The sequence below is a fragment of the Falco naumanni genome, chromosome 1 (genome assembly GCF_017639655.2).
Source record: "Falco naumanni isolate bFalNau1 chromosome 1, bFalNau1.pat, whole genome shotgun sequence".
In the NCBI taxonomy this organism is placed as follows: Eukaryota; Metazoa; Chordata; class Aves; order Falconiformes; family Falconidae; genus Falco; species Falco naumanni.
The window spans coordinates 33,323,039-33,343,082 of NC_054054.1; the positions used below are offsets into that span (position 1 = coordinate 33,323,039).

The 20,044-nt window shown below is 40.1% G+C and overlaps 1 protein-coding gene across 1 annotated transcript in view; it reads left to right on the top strand.

The window, feature by feature from the left end:
• The first annotated feature begins 3,014 nt into the window (after positions 1 to 3,014).
• KCNIP4 (potassium voltage-gated channel interacting protein 4) overlaps positions 3,015 to 20,044 on the top strand; it is a 430,246-nt gene continuing 413,216 nt past the window's right edge. The window contains exon 1 of the mRNA XM_040588373.1: positions 3,015 to 3,160. Within this exon, the coding sequence (XP_040444307.1) occupies positions 3,100 to 3,160 (61 nt within the window). The 5' untranslated portion in view covers positions 3,015 to 3,099. The remainder of the gene's footprint in view (positions 3,161 to 20,044) is intronic.

Below are 20,044 nucleotides of genomic sequence, written 5' to 3' on the forward strand. Positions count from 1 at the left end.
TATTTGAAATAAATGAGGAAGAAAGGAAGTAGTTATGTATTTTGAAAAGTAGAAACTAGAATGAACTAGAATGAAGCTCTATATTCACAGAAATATAATTATATGTTGAAATGTAATTATATAGAAGGGATGAAATCACAGTTGATGTCAATTTTTGCTGAATGTTATATAGAGCAGATACATGGGTTTGACATGTTAATTGGAGGAAACTGAATCAAGTTTGGTAAACAGTAAAGAATTTGCCCTCTAAAGCAAATTTGGAAAAACGCCACATTCTGACATGTCTTTTGTTTTACATAGAGCATAAAAATGACGCATATTTAATATTTATATCTGTCAATTACTGCCAATAACTGTCATAATCTAAAGTTAGATAGAATTAAACCACTTGGTTCAATTGTTGAAAAGCTGCACAGTTCTATTATTGTTATAGTTCTTATGAAGTCGGAGAATTATATACATCGGTATTAACTGAGTATTTTTCCAGTGATTTTTAAATAGGCTTTCATTTTATGTACAGCACCCCTCACCTGTGAGTAAATGGTAAATAATATGCTAACATTTACATCTTACTGGCAATGGCGGTGAAAAAGGAAAATAAGTATCTACGATGTATAAGAAAACTAATAGGTCTAAACAGGCAGGAAATGGAAAAGTTTAAAAGGAAGTTTGGGAAAGACTATGGCTTTTTCCAAGACAAGTATTTAAATTCTGAGACAACAAAAAGGAAAGTATGCAGAGGAAATTGATCAAATTGTTTCAAGAAAGGCCCATCAATAATAGATGAAGAGTGCTGGATGGAAACAAAGAGAGCAAGCAGAAAAATAAAGATGAGCTTGAGAGAAACATACAGATTTATAGAGACAGTTCAGTTATTTGGGTCACTTTCTTTTTTCTTTGCCTCAGACACAGTTGATCATAATGGTGACACATGCTACCTTATCTGTACAAACTCAGTAGACACTTCTGGAGCTTATGTTCTATGCTGCATACCTGTAATTCTTTCTAAGACACAAGATGAATGTCTAGCTTAACTGGCAACTGCAAAGGTATTTTTGATGTATTGCTACCATTCCTGCCTTAGTTCAGTCTGTTATGACCAGCTGCTCACGTATATTTAGAGTGTTTTCATAACTCATGGAGTTCTGATACAACATTGGGGTAGAGCAAAGAGAGCAAAAGGAAGTGACAGCCATAAATCAGAATTGCCTCACTCTGAAACCTATATATATGTGACAACAAGGACTCCTGCAAAATTGTGATAAATTACAGTTTTCTGTAAGGTTAGCTTCTTGATGATAAGTAAGCTCAAATCCTGATAATGAAACCAAATCCTGATCTCTCATCTGACTATCCTGAATTTTTTTGATGAGGAAGACCCATATTCTGGCTACCTGAGGATTCACCTTATAGAAGGCAAAACTTTTGTAGCATATAGCAAATATGGTACTCTGAATCCTGTGTCTTCACAGTCTTTCCTAAATGTCCAGCAGTGAATGCATTTTGATCAAAAAAGAACACTTGGCAGAAATTACTCGAGTTGTTCTTGGCCAGTGTAATACTACACTGTAGTATCTCTGCCTGTTCAAGTTTTCGACAATTCCATCATTCTGGAGTCAAAACAGATATAAGTTTGTCCCGTGGAATAGAAAAAGAGGGAAGTCTTTTCCTAAAAAATTACTTGGCAGCGTGGAATAAGAATTACTCCTTTATCCTTCTTTATTACTCCTTTATCATTCAGCTTGTAAGAATCTTTACACCTGGTTCAAAAAAGAATATGAAACATGACACTAAAAATAACATTTAAGGTTTTAGGTAGCTAAGCCTCTAACCTTTATGTCCCTTGAAAAAAAAAAATACTATATTTTTTGGGGGAATGTACACAAAGAGAATATCTGGGATTTCTGAAACAAGTAATTATTCATGTAGGAATAAAAGAAATAGTAAAGACGACTAAAAAGTTGTCTGTATAGAACTGAACTGGGAGAGCTGCCATAATGGAAGCAATCACTAATGGTATGTCACGGTAGGCCTTTATAAATCAGAGGAGTAATGAAGGTGTCTTAAAATGCCCTTTCCCTTTCTCGTTAAGCACACTGGCCAAATCAGCCCGGATATCACAGGGTAGAACCTCATTGGTTTCAGTGGAATTATATGAATTTCCTTCAGAGCTGTTCAAAGTGCCTCACAAAGTAACTTCTGTCTGGTATTATCACCCTGCTCCATACATGGCTTCCTAGAATATCATACCCTACAGTACAATTTACCACCAATTGCTCAAATACAGTGTCCTGTAAGAAAAACAGGAAAGGGCTGATACACCATGGGCTTGCTCCCTCAGATCCATTGGTGCCGGTGGTCGCAGCGCTGGGAAGCAGTCCCGACCGGTACCCCCGGGCTCTGGGACGCTGCCGGCCGCCTCGCCTGGGCTAACCCGGCGGAGCCCCGTGGCGCTGGGGCCCCGTGGCGCTGGGGCCCCGTGGCGCTGGGGCCCCGTGGCGCTGGGGCCCCGTGGCGCTGGGGCCCCGTGGCGCTGGGGCCCCGTGGCGCTGGGGCCCCGTGGCGCTGGGGCCCCGTGGCGCTGGGGCCGGGCAGCCCGCCGGCCAACAGGTGGTGCGGGGCCACCTGTGCAGCCGCAGCGCAGCGCGGGCTCTTCGGAGCTCCCTGCGGCTGCCCCGCGCCCACCGACGCTCTGCCCGCCAGCCGGCGAGGGGCGCGGGTGGCGGCTCGACCCCGCGGCGGCAGGTAGCCCCGGGGGAGCGACCCCCAGCCCCCGCTGCGGGGGCAGCCCGGTAGGGCAGGGAGCGGGGGCCAGGCGCTCCGCCCCGCCGGGCTGGTAAGGGGCCGCGGCGGCGCCCCCTTGGGCAGGCACCCCGGGGCCCCGCGGGCCCGCCCAGCGCCGCCGCGGGTGGCGGGGGAGGCGCCGTCGCCGCCGAGGCGGGGCCCCGCTCCGCTCCGCCGCGCCGCGCCCGGCCCGGCTCCGCTCCGCTCCGCCGCGGCCCCGCTCCGGCTGCCGCGGCCCCGGCGCGGCGGTGCTGCCGCTCCCCTGCCGCGTCGCGTCCCGTCTCGCCGCGGCCCCGGACGCCCCCCGCCCGCAGCATGACCGTGAGGAGGGTGGAGAGCATCTCGGCGCAGCTGGAGGAGGCCGGCTCCACAGGCGGTAGGGCGCGAGCAGCCCGGGGGTGCCAGGGGCTCCCGAGTTGTTCGGGGGTCTCGCTCCCCCTCTTTGAGCAGCAAGTCTTGCAACTTGGCGTGGGGCGGGGAGGGGGGAGCTGCCCGCTTGCATGGGGTAAACGCGTCGGTGCTGGCTTGGAAAAATGTGTGTCTACGGGGACAGTAAGCGAACGCTTAATGCCTGGGGTGTCGGGCTGAGAAACGTTCAAGGCGTTGCGAAGCCCGCTGTGAGGTGCCTGCTGTGACCGAACTGGTACTTTTGCCTTCGCTGAACTGGCCTGGGGCTGGGTATGAACCTCCCGGGCGAGCCACGCACACCCTCTCTCCTTTCCAACTCCCAGGAGGTAATTGTCATCAGTCCCGCTTACACCTCCCAGCTCTGGTCTCCTTTGTGCCTTCCTGATGCCTAAGTAACAACTATTTGATGGAGACCAGCTTCTTCTGGTAAGCTGAAGGCTGTCTGGTGCCTTTCTCTTCTCTGTATTGCAAATTGCAGTGGCATGTTCAGCCGAGAAAGGTTACAAAATAACTTGCATTTTAGGGAAGAGAAAAGCATGCTTCCCTGTCCTCCCCGGTGACGGTGCTGCCTGAAGTGGGAGAAGAGTTTTCTCCCAACATGGGTAGTAAACATAGTAGTTATTCAGAAACGAAGCAGCTTGGGTGCAATGTGTGTAACATGATGTTGCAGAGGGAGGTGCACAGTTCAAGGTAGCCAGTTAAGCAGAGGATGGTTGGACAGTTAATGAAAAACTTTGCAAAATAGCCAGTCGGAACCAGGGGGAAATTCTTTTCTAAGAAAAGATGGAAAACTATTTCATGTTTCCTGCTGTGTTGCTAGATTTATGTAAATGTATGATGCCAGAACAGGAGCCTTACCATCAAATCGCTTGATAGACACAGTGGAGTCCCACCCTTTGCTGGATTTCTGATCCTTCAGAAGAGTCTTTTTCTTGCTGGAAGAGGTTCATGACCACGTGTCCTCTGTTGGATTGTATATGGTTTTTCTCTTTCCTGCTGTCCCAACTTTTCTCACGTGTAGGAATTGTAGTCCTTCAGATAGTATACTAGATCATTTGCTTTGGGGGTAGGGAACTTTTTGTAATTGACTATGCAATTAGTTTTAGGCTATCGGCTCGCTTGTTATCCATCTTTGCGTTTCTTTAAAGCTTCAGAAAAAAGTGCATAATTATGGTTATTCAACAGGGGATTCAGCCATCAAAGTGATGTTGTGATGCTTCTCACTGCTTTTCAGATCCAACTTCCCCAAATAATAATTAAGACTTTTTCCTCCCCATATCACTGTCAGCCTTAGAGCTCTAGTCTGTTAGAGATCTAAAGTAGGACTGCTATTCTGTAACACATACATCATCAGTGTTCAACACCGGGCAGGCTCTTAGCTACACCAGTGCAACCACCATGCAGGACTGTTCGGGCTAAGTAAAACTGAGGTCATAATTTAGACAGTGGATTTGCACAGCTGCTGTTGAGGAATAATTTGATTTATGGATCATTACTATGGGTGTTGAAGCTTGAACAGAGTTTGCACCTTAATGTTTTATCTTATGGGTATAGTTAGTAGTAACAGGAAAGTATCTCTAGAAAACCTGGGGAAATATGATCTGAATCCATGTCATACAAATAATATGAAATATCAAGATGATGTTTTTACAGAAAAAGTTTTCAGCTGAACTGTGTATCAGATCTGTTTTCCATTCTGGTTCTCTTGATATGAGTGCCTTGTAGCTTTTAGAAATTAGTGACAGCTTTAATTCATTTTAAGCTTGGAATAGTAAGAGGTAGCAAGATAGACTTCTGCATTGTTTTAGAATAAAAAGCAAAATTAACTGAAACATGAAGGAAACATGTAGGAAAAACATTTCTCAAAAATAAGTTCTTATGCTAGAAACAGAGCATGGAAAGATGAAAATGACAGAGCTAAAAGAAAATACCTCCTTTCTTTTGGAGAATGACATATGTTAGACCACCACTCAACTTACATCGCCTCGCTAGCTTGATGTGATGGGAAGATAGCAAGCATCTAGTTTCACTGCTGTGGGCTGCTTCTCTGTGTGAGAGAGCACATGTATGTTCATCTTCCCAAAATTTTGGCCCTTTTTCATCTAAACTTCCCTTTCCAGCCTTCTCTTCTCTAGCTGTCTCCCTCCAGGCTCCTAAACTTTCAACTCCTTTTCAGTGCCATCAGCATTTCTGAATGTACCGTCTGTTGTTTACTTAATGAGGATGCATGTGGTGGATTTTTTCTCATTATTTCTCTCCAAATAGAAGCAATGCTTAAAACATTAGTTATTTTTGAATAGTAATGCCTGTGGTAGCGTTGTTACAGGGATTTGATGGTAGTGCATGAGATTCAGAAAACAAAACCAACAGAAGTGCAACTGTTGCTCCATTTCATTTTTTCCAAGTGAAATCAAGCCCAAGTTACACACAAGCAGTTTAAATGAAGAAAATGACAAAGGAAACATTTTCTACCTTTTACCAAGTAATCACTCCCTTCAGCTGCTCTTCCCCTTACATTTACTCTATTGCAACTTGCAGGGCATCTTTTACATTCAAGTTAATGTCAGTTAAAGCATCGCTGAGAGTGTTGAACTAACAGAATGCTTCTTCCTCTCTTAAGTATTGAGCCATTGTAAGGATGAACTCTTTCATTTTGTGCTCCATGAAAGTCTTCATAAGTGTCTTATCTGTGAGGAAGTTGTATTTATGCTAGTGATAGCCAAAATTCATCTGCTACTGGGTAAAGTCTTGAAGTGTCTTGGCAAAATGAGAAGAGCAGAGGGAGACTATCAGAAAAAGTTTGTGTGGGTAAGAATAAGTTTAACCACAAGGTGTCCTGTGGGTTCAATATCTAGGACAAACTTAAGCTGTTGGGAATACTAATATGAATAAGACAGCAACTGGTTGCTTTGCTTTAGGGTATCATGAATTCAGAATGGGCATTGTGCTGACCAGGATACCCTTCCTTATTCAAACAACAGAAATATTTACAAAAGCTGTGGAGTCGTTTATGACAAGTTGTGAAGTTTTTCTCTGATGAGACAGGGCAGTCACAAATTCTGCGTGTCAGGAAAGAGACTGTTATTTCTACATCACGTACAGAAGATGGACAAAATAGTACTATTAAGAAGTGTTTATCGAACTGAAAGCTTACTTAGAGTTTGGTATTCTCTGCCATACCTCTAGAAGATCCTTGTTCAATAGTGTTCACATTTGCTTTTAATGAATGGTTTGCTCTTGTTGCTTGAGGCATTCTTAGAAGACTAAGGAAGCAGTGCTAGGACAAGAAACTTCATATGGGAAAAGCTGAAAATAGAAATTTAGGAAAATGGAAGCTAAGACAAATGATGAAAGTTAGGAAAAAATGCACTGGAAAACAATTGCAGGAAAAAAGAAGAGGTGGGAAGGGGGAAATGAGGAAGCAGCTTTTTACACACCATGAGACACAACTGATATTAAACAAAAGTATGTCCTATTGAGGGATACTGAAATCCTGTCATGTATTGGTGGTATGTATTGGACCAATTCCTTTATATCCCATTTGGGATTCATCTGACATGACGAAAAGCAGGCAGTGACTCTCCAAGTGGTTTCCACCAATACTCCTATCAGCATGAAAGCTTTGGTTTGTCTGGGAGCTCCATCCACAGGGTATGCTGTCAGTCAAGAGTCAGTGTCACTTTTTCTACTAATGATCTGTTGTCCTTAAACACTCTTCATGTCACCTTAGATATGAGAGACCTTCTGGCCATTTTATCTTGCACACTTGTATCCCAGTGAATCCTCGGTCTCTGCCCTGAGCCTTCTGTAACACAGACACTGTCTCATTGAGGAGCCACAGTCAGCTAGAAATGCTGCTTCCAGATGCCACAGGTTTCTGTGAAAGTTGCAAATACAAAAGGGAAGAAATAAATTAAATGGGCTCATGATAGGAGGGATCTTTATAATGCACATGCAATTAGATGCAAATATTTTACTGTAAAATACACATCCTGCTCCTTCAGGATGTATATCGGCGTTTTGACAGAGCTGACTGCGGCATAAGTAAGCCTCTGTGTAAAATTCGATCTCTGTTTCCATCTCCAATTCCTGTATTCAGTGAGCACATGAAGTAGTAATTATATGTAAAATTCTGGTATAGAGAGTCATATTTGATATGAATGCTGAAAATACTTTGACTTTCCATCAATATCAATTTTACATCAATATAAATATCCATTTGCATTGATACCATACAGCTTGGTTTCTTACTGTTCTGTGTTTCAAGGTTGCTACCCGTGCTCAGAGAGTTGATACATAAAAACCGAACATCTGGACAAGCTTCAGCTATATTTGGTGTAGAGAATGGACTCTTTCCAGGTGTTTTTTAGATGTTAAAAAGTGTATAGAGGCAGATAGGGTATCTAGCAGTTAGTGTAGCCATAAGAGAAGTAGTTAGTGTGTGTCATGGAAAGCTTTTACAGTGTGTCAGAAAGCACTTTAGGACTCATGTTTTGGGTTGGAGCTGAATATTTGATCCTTGCAGCATTTGGCTGTAATGTGTCTCATCTCAGCCATGCAGTTTGCTGTTGTGATTTATTCGGAATCTTTGGCACTTGACAAAGAAGGTATCTAAAAATACAACAACGCCTGATTGCTTCACTATTTCATGGATGTGTGTATTGTTGCCACGCTGTCCTGCCATCCTTCCCCCCATAATTCTGCTTGTCCTTTCTTTCTAATACCAAAATAGACTGCATTTGAAATCTTGCTTGCCAAATGAATGCTAGCCATTTCTTGTCTCCTGTTAGCAGAGGCCCTTACTCCTGTTTGAGATGAGAGAGAGAAAACATTGGCACAAGGTTGTGGACTGGGCCAGGAGCCAAAGTGGTTTTTCAGTAGTTGTAGTCAATACGATCTGAACCAAGTAGGATTCTCTTATTTATTAGCACACGCTTTAATTAATAGGCTTGGGCCTATTCTGGGGTGTAAGGAGTGCAGATATAAAAACCCTCTTTCTTTGGAGCACAGTGTGGCAGCACAGCTGGAGGTAGTTAACAGCGAGGTTAATGGGCTAGTTTGTCTCCGTTATGTTTGGCCTGAACTGCAAAGTGTGGTTGTGTCAAAAGTAAATGGACAAAAGGTTGACATAGGCATTAGGTTTTTTTGATGGTAGTTGTCCTTTCAAAATTCTGTTTTCTCTGGCAAGATCTTTGCTTGCTGTTGCTTTAATGGCTAGGCACTATTTGGCCTAGATTTCCCACCGAGTACACCAGGTGGAATGTGGAAAAGAAGTGAGAATATATCAAATATATATTTTCGGGAGTCTATAGAACTGCAGAAAACATGGAATTAAATTATTTTGTGATGTTCTTAATTGTCATTTTTTAATTGTATTACTGGAGACTTGGAATCGTATTGATCATGGTTTGTTTTTTTCTCATTTTCTGTTCTCACACTCCACAGGAGAGATAATTCTGTGTTATCGCTTCCATGCATGCAGCAGCAGAGGAGCTCCAGACTTGCAGCTATGAATTTGGGAGGTCTGTAGGCAACTATAAACTGGCAGTAGTTTAAAATATGTGGTTAGAGTGACAATATATTGGATCCATTAACCTCTAAGAATAAACCCAAACACAGAATAAAAGCTGTAGATCTGAACACATACTGTGTTTTATTTCTGGCAGCCTAGCAGAGACTTAATATGGTACTAAAAGGAGCTTTCTGTCAGGGGTCTGAAAATAAATATAGTGTTGCTCTTTTATATTCTTTTTTACCTATAAAACACATTTCTTTAGAGATACAGTTTATAGTTGTGATCCCCTGTTGTATGTTTATAATTCATGTTGCAGCAACAGAAACAGTGGTATGAAAGTCATAGATGTTTATTTGTCCACTGGTAAAATGAACTACAGGTGGAAGGCATGATAATAGGGAATTTTAAACTATAAACATTTTGCCCTGTTAAGAACAGTGATTCATGTTTAAATGCTTATATTTTATTATAGGAGAAATTATTTATATTTGTGTGCCGATATTTTCACCAAATAAAGCATAAATGCAGAAGCATCCCTGAGCACAGTGAAGTGTTTAGCACTATACAGCACATTATATCAGCATGCCACAAAATGACTTTGTCATTTTTAGTGATAGGAAAAAAGACCAATTTTACTGATACATTGTCTTGTTCTTAAAATTTTCAGTTACCTTTCCAGCAGTGATGATTTTTTCATGAATATCACTGTAGTCATTAGGCTTTAGTATAACAAGTCTTATTTTTGAACCAAAGTCTGCATTTTTTAGTAAACCAGAAGAAACATTTAGGATTTATTGGAAAGGTAAGCAGTAACCATAAAACATGATGATGAGTCTGATTCTTCACAGTGTGGACTTTTTTTAATCTTTGCCCAAAGTGGGAACAAACAGAACAGCATTTCATGACAGTAAGTCATTTGACTATCATGACTATTCCTATAAACCCTTGGATATCTGTGGGAATAATTGCAATGAATGAGGGTATTGGCCCTAGTGTTTGTGAAAATCAGGAGAATGCTAAACCTGGAAATGAAACACAGATCAAGTTTATGTGATTCCGTGTAAAGGAAGGAAATAGCTGTGCTGGAAATACTTAGCAGTTATTAAAAGTTTTGTAGCTCTGATATACCTTGAAATAAAGTCAAATGACCATAACCTTTTATTGAATCACTCACCTACATGATTTACAGTGAAATAAGCAGCACAGCTAGGCACCCCTTCTCCAGTCTCTTAATATCTGCATTATACAAGAAATGGGAGGCTTCCCTGATTTGTGCCAATTGGCTAGTGTTGCCAAAGGTATGCTTGCTGTCCAGGCACTGCAGCAACGTACTGTCTTCTGGCTATTTTCCCCTGCCATGTAAGGACTGCAGTGGCAACCGCTGACACTAGTCATTCTGGAACTTTGCTAGTTGAGAACAACTTGGGTCAAATTCCTAATGTGGTTTTCTTGGTAGGAAATTCTGCTTTCTGCACACTCTCACATGAATATTTCTAGTAATCTGTACCAATTGATTTCCAAATCCTTGAACAGTTCTATCAAATAGAAGAGAAACAATATGATTCAGATTAAATCATTGAGTCACTGCAGACACAGTCTACAATATTGACAAATATCCCTGTGTATAGCAAGCAATAATATTGATTTTTCTAAAAAATTATTTATTTTGGTGGTTGTGCTCTGAAACAGTCTTTAATTATTTAAGAGCTACTGTATATGTTCTGTTCTTTGCTTGTATTACCACTATCATTTTTTGCTTTGTAGTGGTATCAAAACAAAGAAATTGCATTGTATTCTACATCACAAGCATTTATCAATAGAGTGTGGTTTAATTGGTGTTGAAGAACCCATGGAAAAATGTATGTAGTTCTCACTTTTATAGTTATTTGACTTAGAATTTTTAATGATATTACAGTGTATGTTATAATAAAGCCATACTGACAGACAACATCGTGCCAAACAAAAGATAAACATAATATGATGAAAAGAACTATTATAAATGTAGAATGTCCCAAATGCATGCAGTACCTTGGAAAGGACTAAAAATACAGGTTGGTGTTTTTTTTTTTTAAATTATTATTAATTTTAACATACTTGGCTGATGCAATTTGAAATTATGATCTTCTGAAAGTCACAGTCTATATAACATCCGTCAGATACAAACATTATTGCAACTGAACGTGAGATTTGGAATTTTATAGTATGTAGAGATGTCTGTGTACATGGTAAGAGCCATAAATTAACAATCTGTAATCACATTTTCAAAATACCTGAATGAGTACTACGAACCTGTACCTGAATGAGTACGAGTAGTGCTTTTTTGCATGAATGTTACGGCTTATAGTTTCAAAGGGCGCCCTAGAAAGGACTGACCATTTTTTGAGACAGTTTGTTTTAGCATGTGCCAAACGTATTGTACCAGCCACTCCTGGCTGTTACACCACCAGCACTGGGAGGGACATGTTGTGTATGTGCATGTGGTTTTCCAGTGCGGATGAGTGTTGGGAGGATGAAAAGCAGGCTGTGGGATTGCAGTCCCTGCCTGAGCAGTTATAAGAAAGGAGAGGAAAAAGGTCAAGAAATGCCTTTTTGTGTGTATGACTTCAGTGGTATCTGAGCAAGTGGGCTCTGGGATCTGCAGTTCTATTATCTTTAGATGGAGATAAATGGATCCTGTTTATCTTAAAGTAGGAGAAAAATCCTTAAAGAATACTTTTTTTGAAGCAGTATGAAAGATGTCTATCAAGCAGATCCAGCTACAGAATTGTGTTTTGCTTCATTGTGTGCTGGTGACAGTACTATAGCTGTTTCCTCAGATCACCATGGGTCTTGAGTTTTGACAATGTAGCTGGTTTTAATCAGATGATACCCAGGTGTCTTTAATCATTCCGACTATTGCCTTAGATTCCACTGCTCAGTAAGTGAATGGTGCCCTGCATATCTAATGATTCGCTCTTTCTATTCTGTGTATCCTTTTCCATGTTGATTTATGGACATTTGAGGTTATTTTGTTGTGTTCTGAGATGCAACATTATAAAAAGTATTGCATGTTGTAATGCTGTCTGTAAAGAAAAATAAATCTAGACTATTTCTCCAGAGCATTGTGTGCTAGTAGCATCCACCTGCTGTAATTGAAGCGAGTACACAATGAAGTTCATTGTTACTTTTTAAAAAAGATGCTGTAATTGTATATATACACACAGTGACTCTTAGGTGCTGTCCTGATGTCTGCAGTCTACCAAATCTAAGATGCCTAAGAAAAAAAATATAATAAAACAAATTAGATATACCTGCAAGTATGAGTAAGATACAGATAATGTCATGCTGCTTTTTTTTCAGTAAGTAGGTGTCATTCTTTGGTCTTTGCATTGATGATGAGGTGGGGGTTTCCTGTTTTGCTTTTTGGGATATGTCACATTGTGCAATCATCTTCCCAGCCTACTGCCCAGAATTTGGAAAATGAAATTATGACCTCTGGGGCTAGAACCTATCAACACACTTCATTGTTTGCTTCAAAGCCATTGCTTTCAGTCTCTCTCTATAAGATTATGTATTTGTTTCACTGCCTGGGAAACAGAGCAAAGTGGAGGTCAAATACCAAGATGATTTTTGTAAATAGGTGGTAGGTTTTGCTCTTCCTGTATTCCATTACATGGTGATGAACATACTCTTTGCAGAAGGAGATTGAAACCTCTTAACTCTTTCAAGCAATGGCTCCCTGCTTCCTCCTCTACTTGCCAACTGGAAGCAGACCCCCAGCTAAATGAGCACTTTCTCACTTTTGTTGCATAATCTTTAATCTCAGTGTGATATTTTGAGGTAACAGACTTCTTTCTAGCTTGGTTGATTGTCAATGAGAGTATGTGATGCCTCTAGTGGAACTGGTGGGTCCCTAATGAATGTTTTATAAAATTGAATTTCAGTAGCCTGGAGGAAAAATAGTACATTGAGGTTAAGGTGAGGAGGGAACAGATGTGACTGAGGGTATGCAGTGACATAGCTCTTCACATGGCACACCTGCTGTCAAGTTTCTTGATTGATCTTTATTAAACATATGAGCTAGCAGGACTTAAAATTATACAGATTCATACTTGAATACCTTGCTTAATTATTTAGCTTGCAGGGTTGTACACCATTTAGATGTTACTTAGACTCATAAAAATCTTTGCTTCAGTTGCACCTTTTGTTTGCATTCAGCTAATTTTCTGATACTAAAATAGAATAAAGCAATTCCATATTTCAATATAGACTTATTAAGCTCACTTCTTATTTCTAAAGTCTTTGAGTCATCCCAGACTTGAGAATCTGCAACTTTTTTCATTCCTGAAGATACAGGGCATGTTCAGCTAAAACCCAACGTGATATAAAAAAACCCAACTCTACTCATAATTTAACTGTATGTTGTACATTATCTGGGTTCAAGAATGACTGTGTATGCTTAGAAATGCAAAAGCAAGAATGCTTTGACCTGTTCAGAATGGAAAGTAAAGGTATCTGAAAGGTGTCAATACATTTCTAACATCTTAATAAGCAGTGTTTTATCAGCAGCACTATAAGTTACTACTGGTCTGACAGTCTGTTTGGACATTTTCAATTAAAGAATTCAGAAGAAAGTAGGCTTTTTTGCATGTCTGCTTTTCAAGAACCCAAACCACTAATGGTGTGTTTTCATATATGCTGCATCACAAATAATACGTACAGAAACGCTGTCAGCTAAAAGACTAATTCCTCACTGAAAACAAACAAGAAAAAACTGATGGCATTATCAAACTGTTAATTGGTAAGCCACAGCTTACAATGCTGATTGTGTAGATGGTCTGTTGTCTATTTTGCAGGTATAGTGTTAAGAAGGAATGTATATTCAATAGTAAACATAGTTAATTAGATAACCTGATATGTTTCTTGTTGCAGTAACACTAAAATGGTGTTTGTGTTCCAAGAAGACATCAATGTGTATCGATTAAATGCACCTTGCACTGAAGCAGTTAATACAAATCTTCTTGATCCATCATTGCCTGTTTTCATTATGATTAGAAAGCCTGATCTTACAACAGCTGCAATATGGTGTAGTGTTTACAACTCAGAATCATCCTGTTACATGTAAGAAATAAAGCTGGTTATAAGTGTTTGGTCAGTTGATTTAGTACTTCAGTTTCTGAAGCCTCTTACAGAGAAGGGAAGAAATTAAGCTTTTCTCTCTTCCTGCGTAGACTGTAATTTCATACACCAAAAATACAGGCTATGGCTTTAGAGGTTACCCAACGACATTGGCAAGACAGCTTACGATGCTAATGTACTCTTGTAATGTTAATATAATGGTAAAGAATGCGAGAAACAAAAAGAGATCTCAAGAGAGTCTTCTTCCTAGCTCAGAATACTGGAGAGTATTCCATAGAATCATCTAGGTTGGACAAGACCTTTAAGATCATCAGGTCCAACCATTAACCAAGGACTGCCAAGTCCGTCATAAAACCATGCCCCTAAGCACTGCAGCTATGCGTTCTTTAAACACCTCCAGCGATGGTGATTCTATCACCTCCCTGGGCAGCCTGTTCCAATGTGTGACCACCAAATATTTGGAAATTTTTCCTATTATCCAGTCTAAACCTACCCCAGCACAACTTGAGGCCATTTCCTCTCATCCTGTTGCTTGTTTCTTAGGAGAAGAGACTGATCCCCACCTGCCTACAGCCTCCTTTCAGGTAGCTGCAGAGAGCAATAAGGTCTCCCCTGAACCTCCTCCTTTCCAGGCTAAACAACCCCAGTTCCCTCAGCTGCTCCTCATAAGACTTGTGCTCCAGACCTTTCACCAGCCTCATTGCCCATCTCTGGACACGCTCCAGCACCTCCATATCCCTCTTGTAGTGACAGGCCCAAAACTGAACACAGTGTTTGAAGCGTGGCCTCACCAGTGCCAAGTACAGGAGGACAATCACTGCCCTTGTCCTGCTGGCCATGCTGTTTTGGATACAAGCCAGGGTGCTGTTGGCCACCTTGGCCACCTGGGCACACTGCTGGCTCATGTTCATCCGGCTGTCAGCCAGTTTCCAATTCAAACCACCAAAACTGCAAATTTTTAAGCATCAGTTAATTATTTGTTTTCTGAGAAACAAAATTTCTTCAAGGAAAGGTGAGATTTTTGGGTAGTATCAAGAGCTGAGAAACTTGTATTTTAAGATGATACCCCAAAACCGCCAACAAAGTTGTGTTTTTTCTGGCTGAGGATAAAATAAATAGGCATATACTCAGTAAAGTTTCTAGGTTTCTATTTGTCTCTGAATGCTAGGCAGACAGTGGCTAGCCAGGCTGATTACACACAGCTGTATGTAATCCATACAGCCTACTCAGGGCTAGAAGACTGATGCAAAATTGAGCTCAAAATCTCTGTTACATTGGATTTCATTTGTACTTTTCAGATGAAAACAATAAAAAACCATGGAATCACAGAGAAATAGTTTGGAAGAGAAGTCAAGAAGTCTTATTATTTATCCTGATGGCCCAAGGCAGGATGAAATATTTGTATGGTAGTTCAGACAGCTTTTTGTCTAATGTACTTAAAATCCACCAGTATTGGGTGCTTCAAAACATCACTAGGTAATCTAATCCAGAATTTGTCTTTCCTGGTACAAACTTTTTCCTAGTTCTAAAGTAAATCATCTACATTTAAAGCCTGGTACACAGAATGGATGAAATACATAGCCAAGATTTTAGAGTACTGAGTAGGACAAAAACGTTATTTGATATATCTTACAGACTTTTGTCTTGTTTATACGTTCAAGCACGAACTGCTGCCCCTTTTGCAGCAGCCTTCCGTCTGTCTTCAGCCTGTGATTTAATATGTTCAGCAGTGTCAGACTTCCCAGGTACACAGGTGTTAACCTGAATAATTTTCCTCCATTCTGTTCTACAAGATTATTTCTCTGGAATGCTACTGGATGTCTTTGACTTCACAAATGATAACTAGTTTTTGAGAGTTGCTTCTAACTTTCAAACTTTTCAGAAGCTTACTGACTAAAGTGCTGGAAATTGGAAAAATAAAAGTAGGGTACCAGATCTTAACTTAGCTCCAGGAGTTTCTGCCTCACACAAAGGAGAGATTCCAGCTCACCCCTGTTGATTGTACTTCTTCCCATCCTACAAGAGCTCTGTAGGAGTTATTGCTTCCATGGAGGTGAGATCAGCAGCCGCTGGTTCCTGTTGGATCTGAAGGAACAATCACTGTAGAGTAAGTTGCATCTGTGCAGTGGCAGCAAATCTTTTACCTTTGTACGGAGCAGCTCTCAAGAATTAGGGATGAGGTTGGAGTCATTGTCTTATGAGAAATAACCACCACCAACTTTACCTCACTTCTGTGGGAAGCTTGGTGAAGGACTGCATGGATCCCCAAGGGCTTCCAGAACTTCACTTTTATGATCTGAACAGGTATTCCAAATAACTAAAGTAGACAAGTACACCTTCAACTTGCACAGCTTTCCAGCTATTGGATTTAGATCCTCAGAAAGGAAACTTTGTCAGTGACCTTTTTATGAACTGTATCTTTTCTACAGATTTTAGCTCTTGAACATTTGATACGTAGCATGAACATCTTAGTTCTCTCTTCCATAAATAAAAACTGAAGACAGTTACTTTAAACATTTTTTTAACATGAAAAGTCAATGTCACAGGCAATAGCAAAGCTTTTGAAGTTTCAAACACTTCTTATTCAGATTATTTTTATCAGTGCTGTACCATCTCACACTTGAAAAGACATGCCTCTGCTTTTATGAGTGTCTTTACCAAATGTTATTATAATGATAAAATAGGGTGTACTCATTCCTCTCTTTTTCAAGACTGATGTATCTAGGAGGCTTTAATCAAAATGTCATATATTTTAACTTTTGTACCAACTTAAGCCTTTCTAGTTGTAATTTTTGGTGTACGTCTTCCAGAAGTATTTAACTTTTGTCCAGTGTCTGATTAAAACCACCATTAGAATGGCACTTGCATGCAAATGACCATAGAGGATTTATTACCTATCTTTTCCAAATTCATTTTTATAGTTTGGTAGTTTAGGGATATGGTTCTTTAAGCTTGTAGTTCCAGGAGAGTTCTGTGATAGCTTGTCTGTGGATGTTAATAAATTAAACTGTGTGTTTGAGTTCAATTGTGAGATGTAATAAAACTATTTTAACAAGCCCAGGCAGAGGCTTTTATCAGGCAATCCTCTAGAGGCGCAGAGCTGGCACTCTGACTTTATACCATTCAACATTCCTTGTGTTGGCCTTGCTGGGAAAATGTTACACTTGATTTTTACATGTATATATGTAACATCGTCTTCTTTTCTTTATACTTTGGCAAGTTCACGGTGTTTTGACTGACAATTACTTTGTTAACATTCATCACAACTAATGTATTCTATACACTGTGTGTCTTTGCCTTTACAGCATTTATTCCCCCTTTAGAGTTTTATTTTAAATATTCTACAAGTATACCACCTTAGCATTGCCTTTTTCCTTAAGATCAACTTTGTCAGATGCTTGACCTTAGCTGGAAATAATGTGTGCAATGAATTCTATTGGTGCCTGTTCCTGTATAACTTTTTATTACTCTAGTCATTAGTCTTTTATTAAGCCAGTAATCAAGAATCTTTGATAGTGTAGTGAGGAAGAAGACTAAATGTTCTTGGTTGATATGTTCACAATGCTTTTTCATCAGAATTGTCACCATCTTAAAATAAATTTATTGGACACTTTCTGAAGTCTTGGAGAATAATTTGTCAGTGATAGAGAAATCAAGAAGTCTTAATAAGAAAATGATAACTTTCTCAGTTTAGGCATTTGAGCTGTGCCTAAATTTGGAAAACTGTAGCTCAGACTTGCAGTGTGAAATGGGGTTATTGAGTAATAAGAAATAAGAATTTTTATAGGGTTTTGCTTCAGACTAGCTCTAGTCTAGTTCAACTGACTAAATGCTTGCTAGTAGTTAGAGTGCATTAAGTGCATAAAATCCCACTTAATCTAAAAGAATCCAATGTGTGTATTCCAAGTGCATTCCATGATGTCAACCAAAGCATGGTAACTGGCAACGATTAGGTCACTTCTTCTGAAAGCACATTCCTGATCTGAATGGAAATGCTAGTATGTCCACATGTTAGACAGCCCTGTGGGAGCTTTCCCATCTCCAGGGGCCCAGAAATTGTGTAAGTTTGTTGAATTACAGTTTCATCTCTTTTTCAGATTTCATATCTGATGCTTCCTAGCTCGGGGAATTTATGGAGGCATGCTTAGGGACTGTTCTATTTGTTACAGAGTAAGCCTATGCATTTTAGAAATTACTATATTAATACCACGAAAACTGTGTCTTGTTAGAGCCAAAATCTCTGTCAGAGATTTTCCTAACATCTAATCGCTATCACCAAGCATCAGCATCGTTGAGCAGAAGCTGTTCCTTACTATTTGATAGCTGCTATCACTTGCCTGATTGAAAATTTGCGATTAATTCTCATTGTGTATATTCAGGCTGCTTGTTTAGTTGTGACTGTGGAACAGCACATGTGCAGAACATAGTATAGAACTCCCATCAGCTAACCACCTTCTTGAATAGGAAAATGTATAGCTGCATCAAAAAAAAAGGTCACAGGTTTTAAAAGTAGAATACGTGTGCTAGAATTTCAGTACTGGTCTTAGTCCACCACCTTAGACTGGCTGTATTGCAGACTGCGTTCTGCAGCATGATGCAGACACACCCTGGTAACTTTTTCTAATATCTGTGTTTCAGCGTGCAATCACTTGTCCAGAGACAATATACAGTGTCAGTAAAAACTCAGAGAGAATAAGTCAATAGCACTACAAAGAGTATAAATCCGTGTGAAGACTGGCTAATTTTATAAATTACATTGGTATGTTATGGCACTAGGGTTGGGACATTTAAAATACTGTGCCAAAGCATTGTCTGCTGAGTATTTCAAGAATGTTTGTAAGTACACTTAGAGTTTGATCATAGTGATTGAGTAGGGTTTTGCTTGCACACCATGACTATGAAGTCTAGTATTACCCTTGCTTGCTATAGAAGTGGCCACAAAGCCAAATTAACTTAATTTCATCTTTGTCTTGTTTTCAGGCTCAAAAACTACACCTTGCAATGTCTTTCTGTGTTAAGAAATCAATTTTATGTTCAGAGAGATTATACTTCTTTAAAATATGCTGAATTGCTTCTAAATACAATTATTTCAGAGATGATGCAGCTACCAGATTTACTCTTAGCTCCTGTAAATGCTACCTCAGCCTACTATGAAAAATGTTTTAAAATCTTGAATACACAAAGACTTCACTCCTTGTCTCCCATATTCAGTTGAGAAAAACCACACAGGTTTGGTTTTCCCAGAATTGTATAAGCAGAAAGCTCTTCCATGATGGAAGCTAAAAATGGAAATTATTAATGGTAATTTCTTGAAGCTTGAAAGTGACCAAAAGTTTCTACTCGGCACTGGTGGGGCCATACTTGCAGGGAGTGCAGCAGCCAGTTCTGGGCTCCCTAGCACAAAGGATGGACTGGAGAGAGTCCAGCAAAGGCTCATGAAGATGATGAATGGACTAGAGCATGTCCTATGAGGAAAGGCTGAGATAGCTGGGACAATTTGGCCTGGAAATGAGAAGGCTCAGAGGCGATCTCATCAATGTAGATCAGTATCTGAAGGGAGAGTGCTTAGAGGACAGAGTCAGGCTCTGTTCAGTTGTGCCCAGTGACAGGACCAGAGCAGAAGGAAACACATTTTTAGTGTGAAGGTGACTGAGCAGTGGCAGAGGTTGCCATCAGAGGCTGTGTGATCTCTCTCCTTGTAGATATTCATAAGCCACCTTGACATGGTTCTGGGAAACCTGCTGTAGGTGGCCCTGCTTGAACAGGGGGCTTGGACCAGATGACCTCTGGGGGTCCCTCCCACCTCAACTGTTCTGTGATGCTGTGACAGAAATGGACAACTTTTTTTAAAAAAATGCTATTATAGTAGATTAATTTCAGTTAAACTTCTAGGGATCCTTGTGGGTTTGTGGCCCGAAAAGGATTACATTTTTCACCTTTCTTTACATTTCTATGCATAGTTTAAAAGTTATTGCAGGGATGGTCCTCACTGAGGAGAAGAGAAAACTGGTTATTTTTAAGCAAATGGCAGGGAAGGTTGTAGTTATGTATTAAATTGGAAGAGTGGTTCTGCAGTGTAAGATGCAAAATATAATTAATAGTTTATGGATTGGAAGTGAATGGTTTTAGGTGGTCAGAATTAAGTAATTTAGTTCTCAATTAGAGCAATGCATAGACACACCAGAAAGAACAGTTTTCTTTCATAGGTTCTCAAAAATG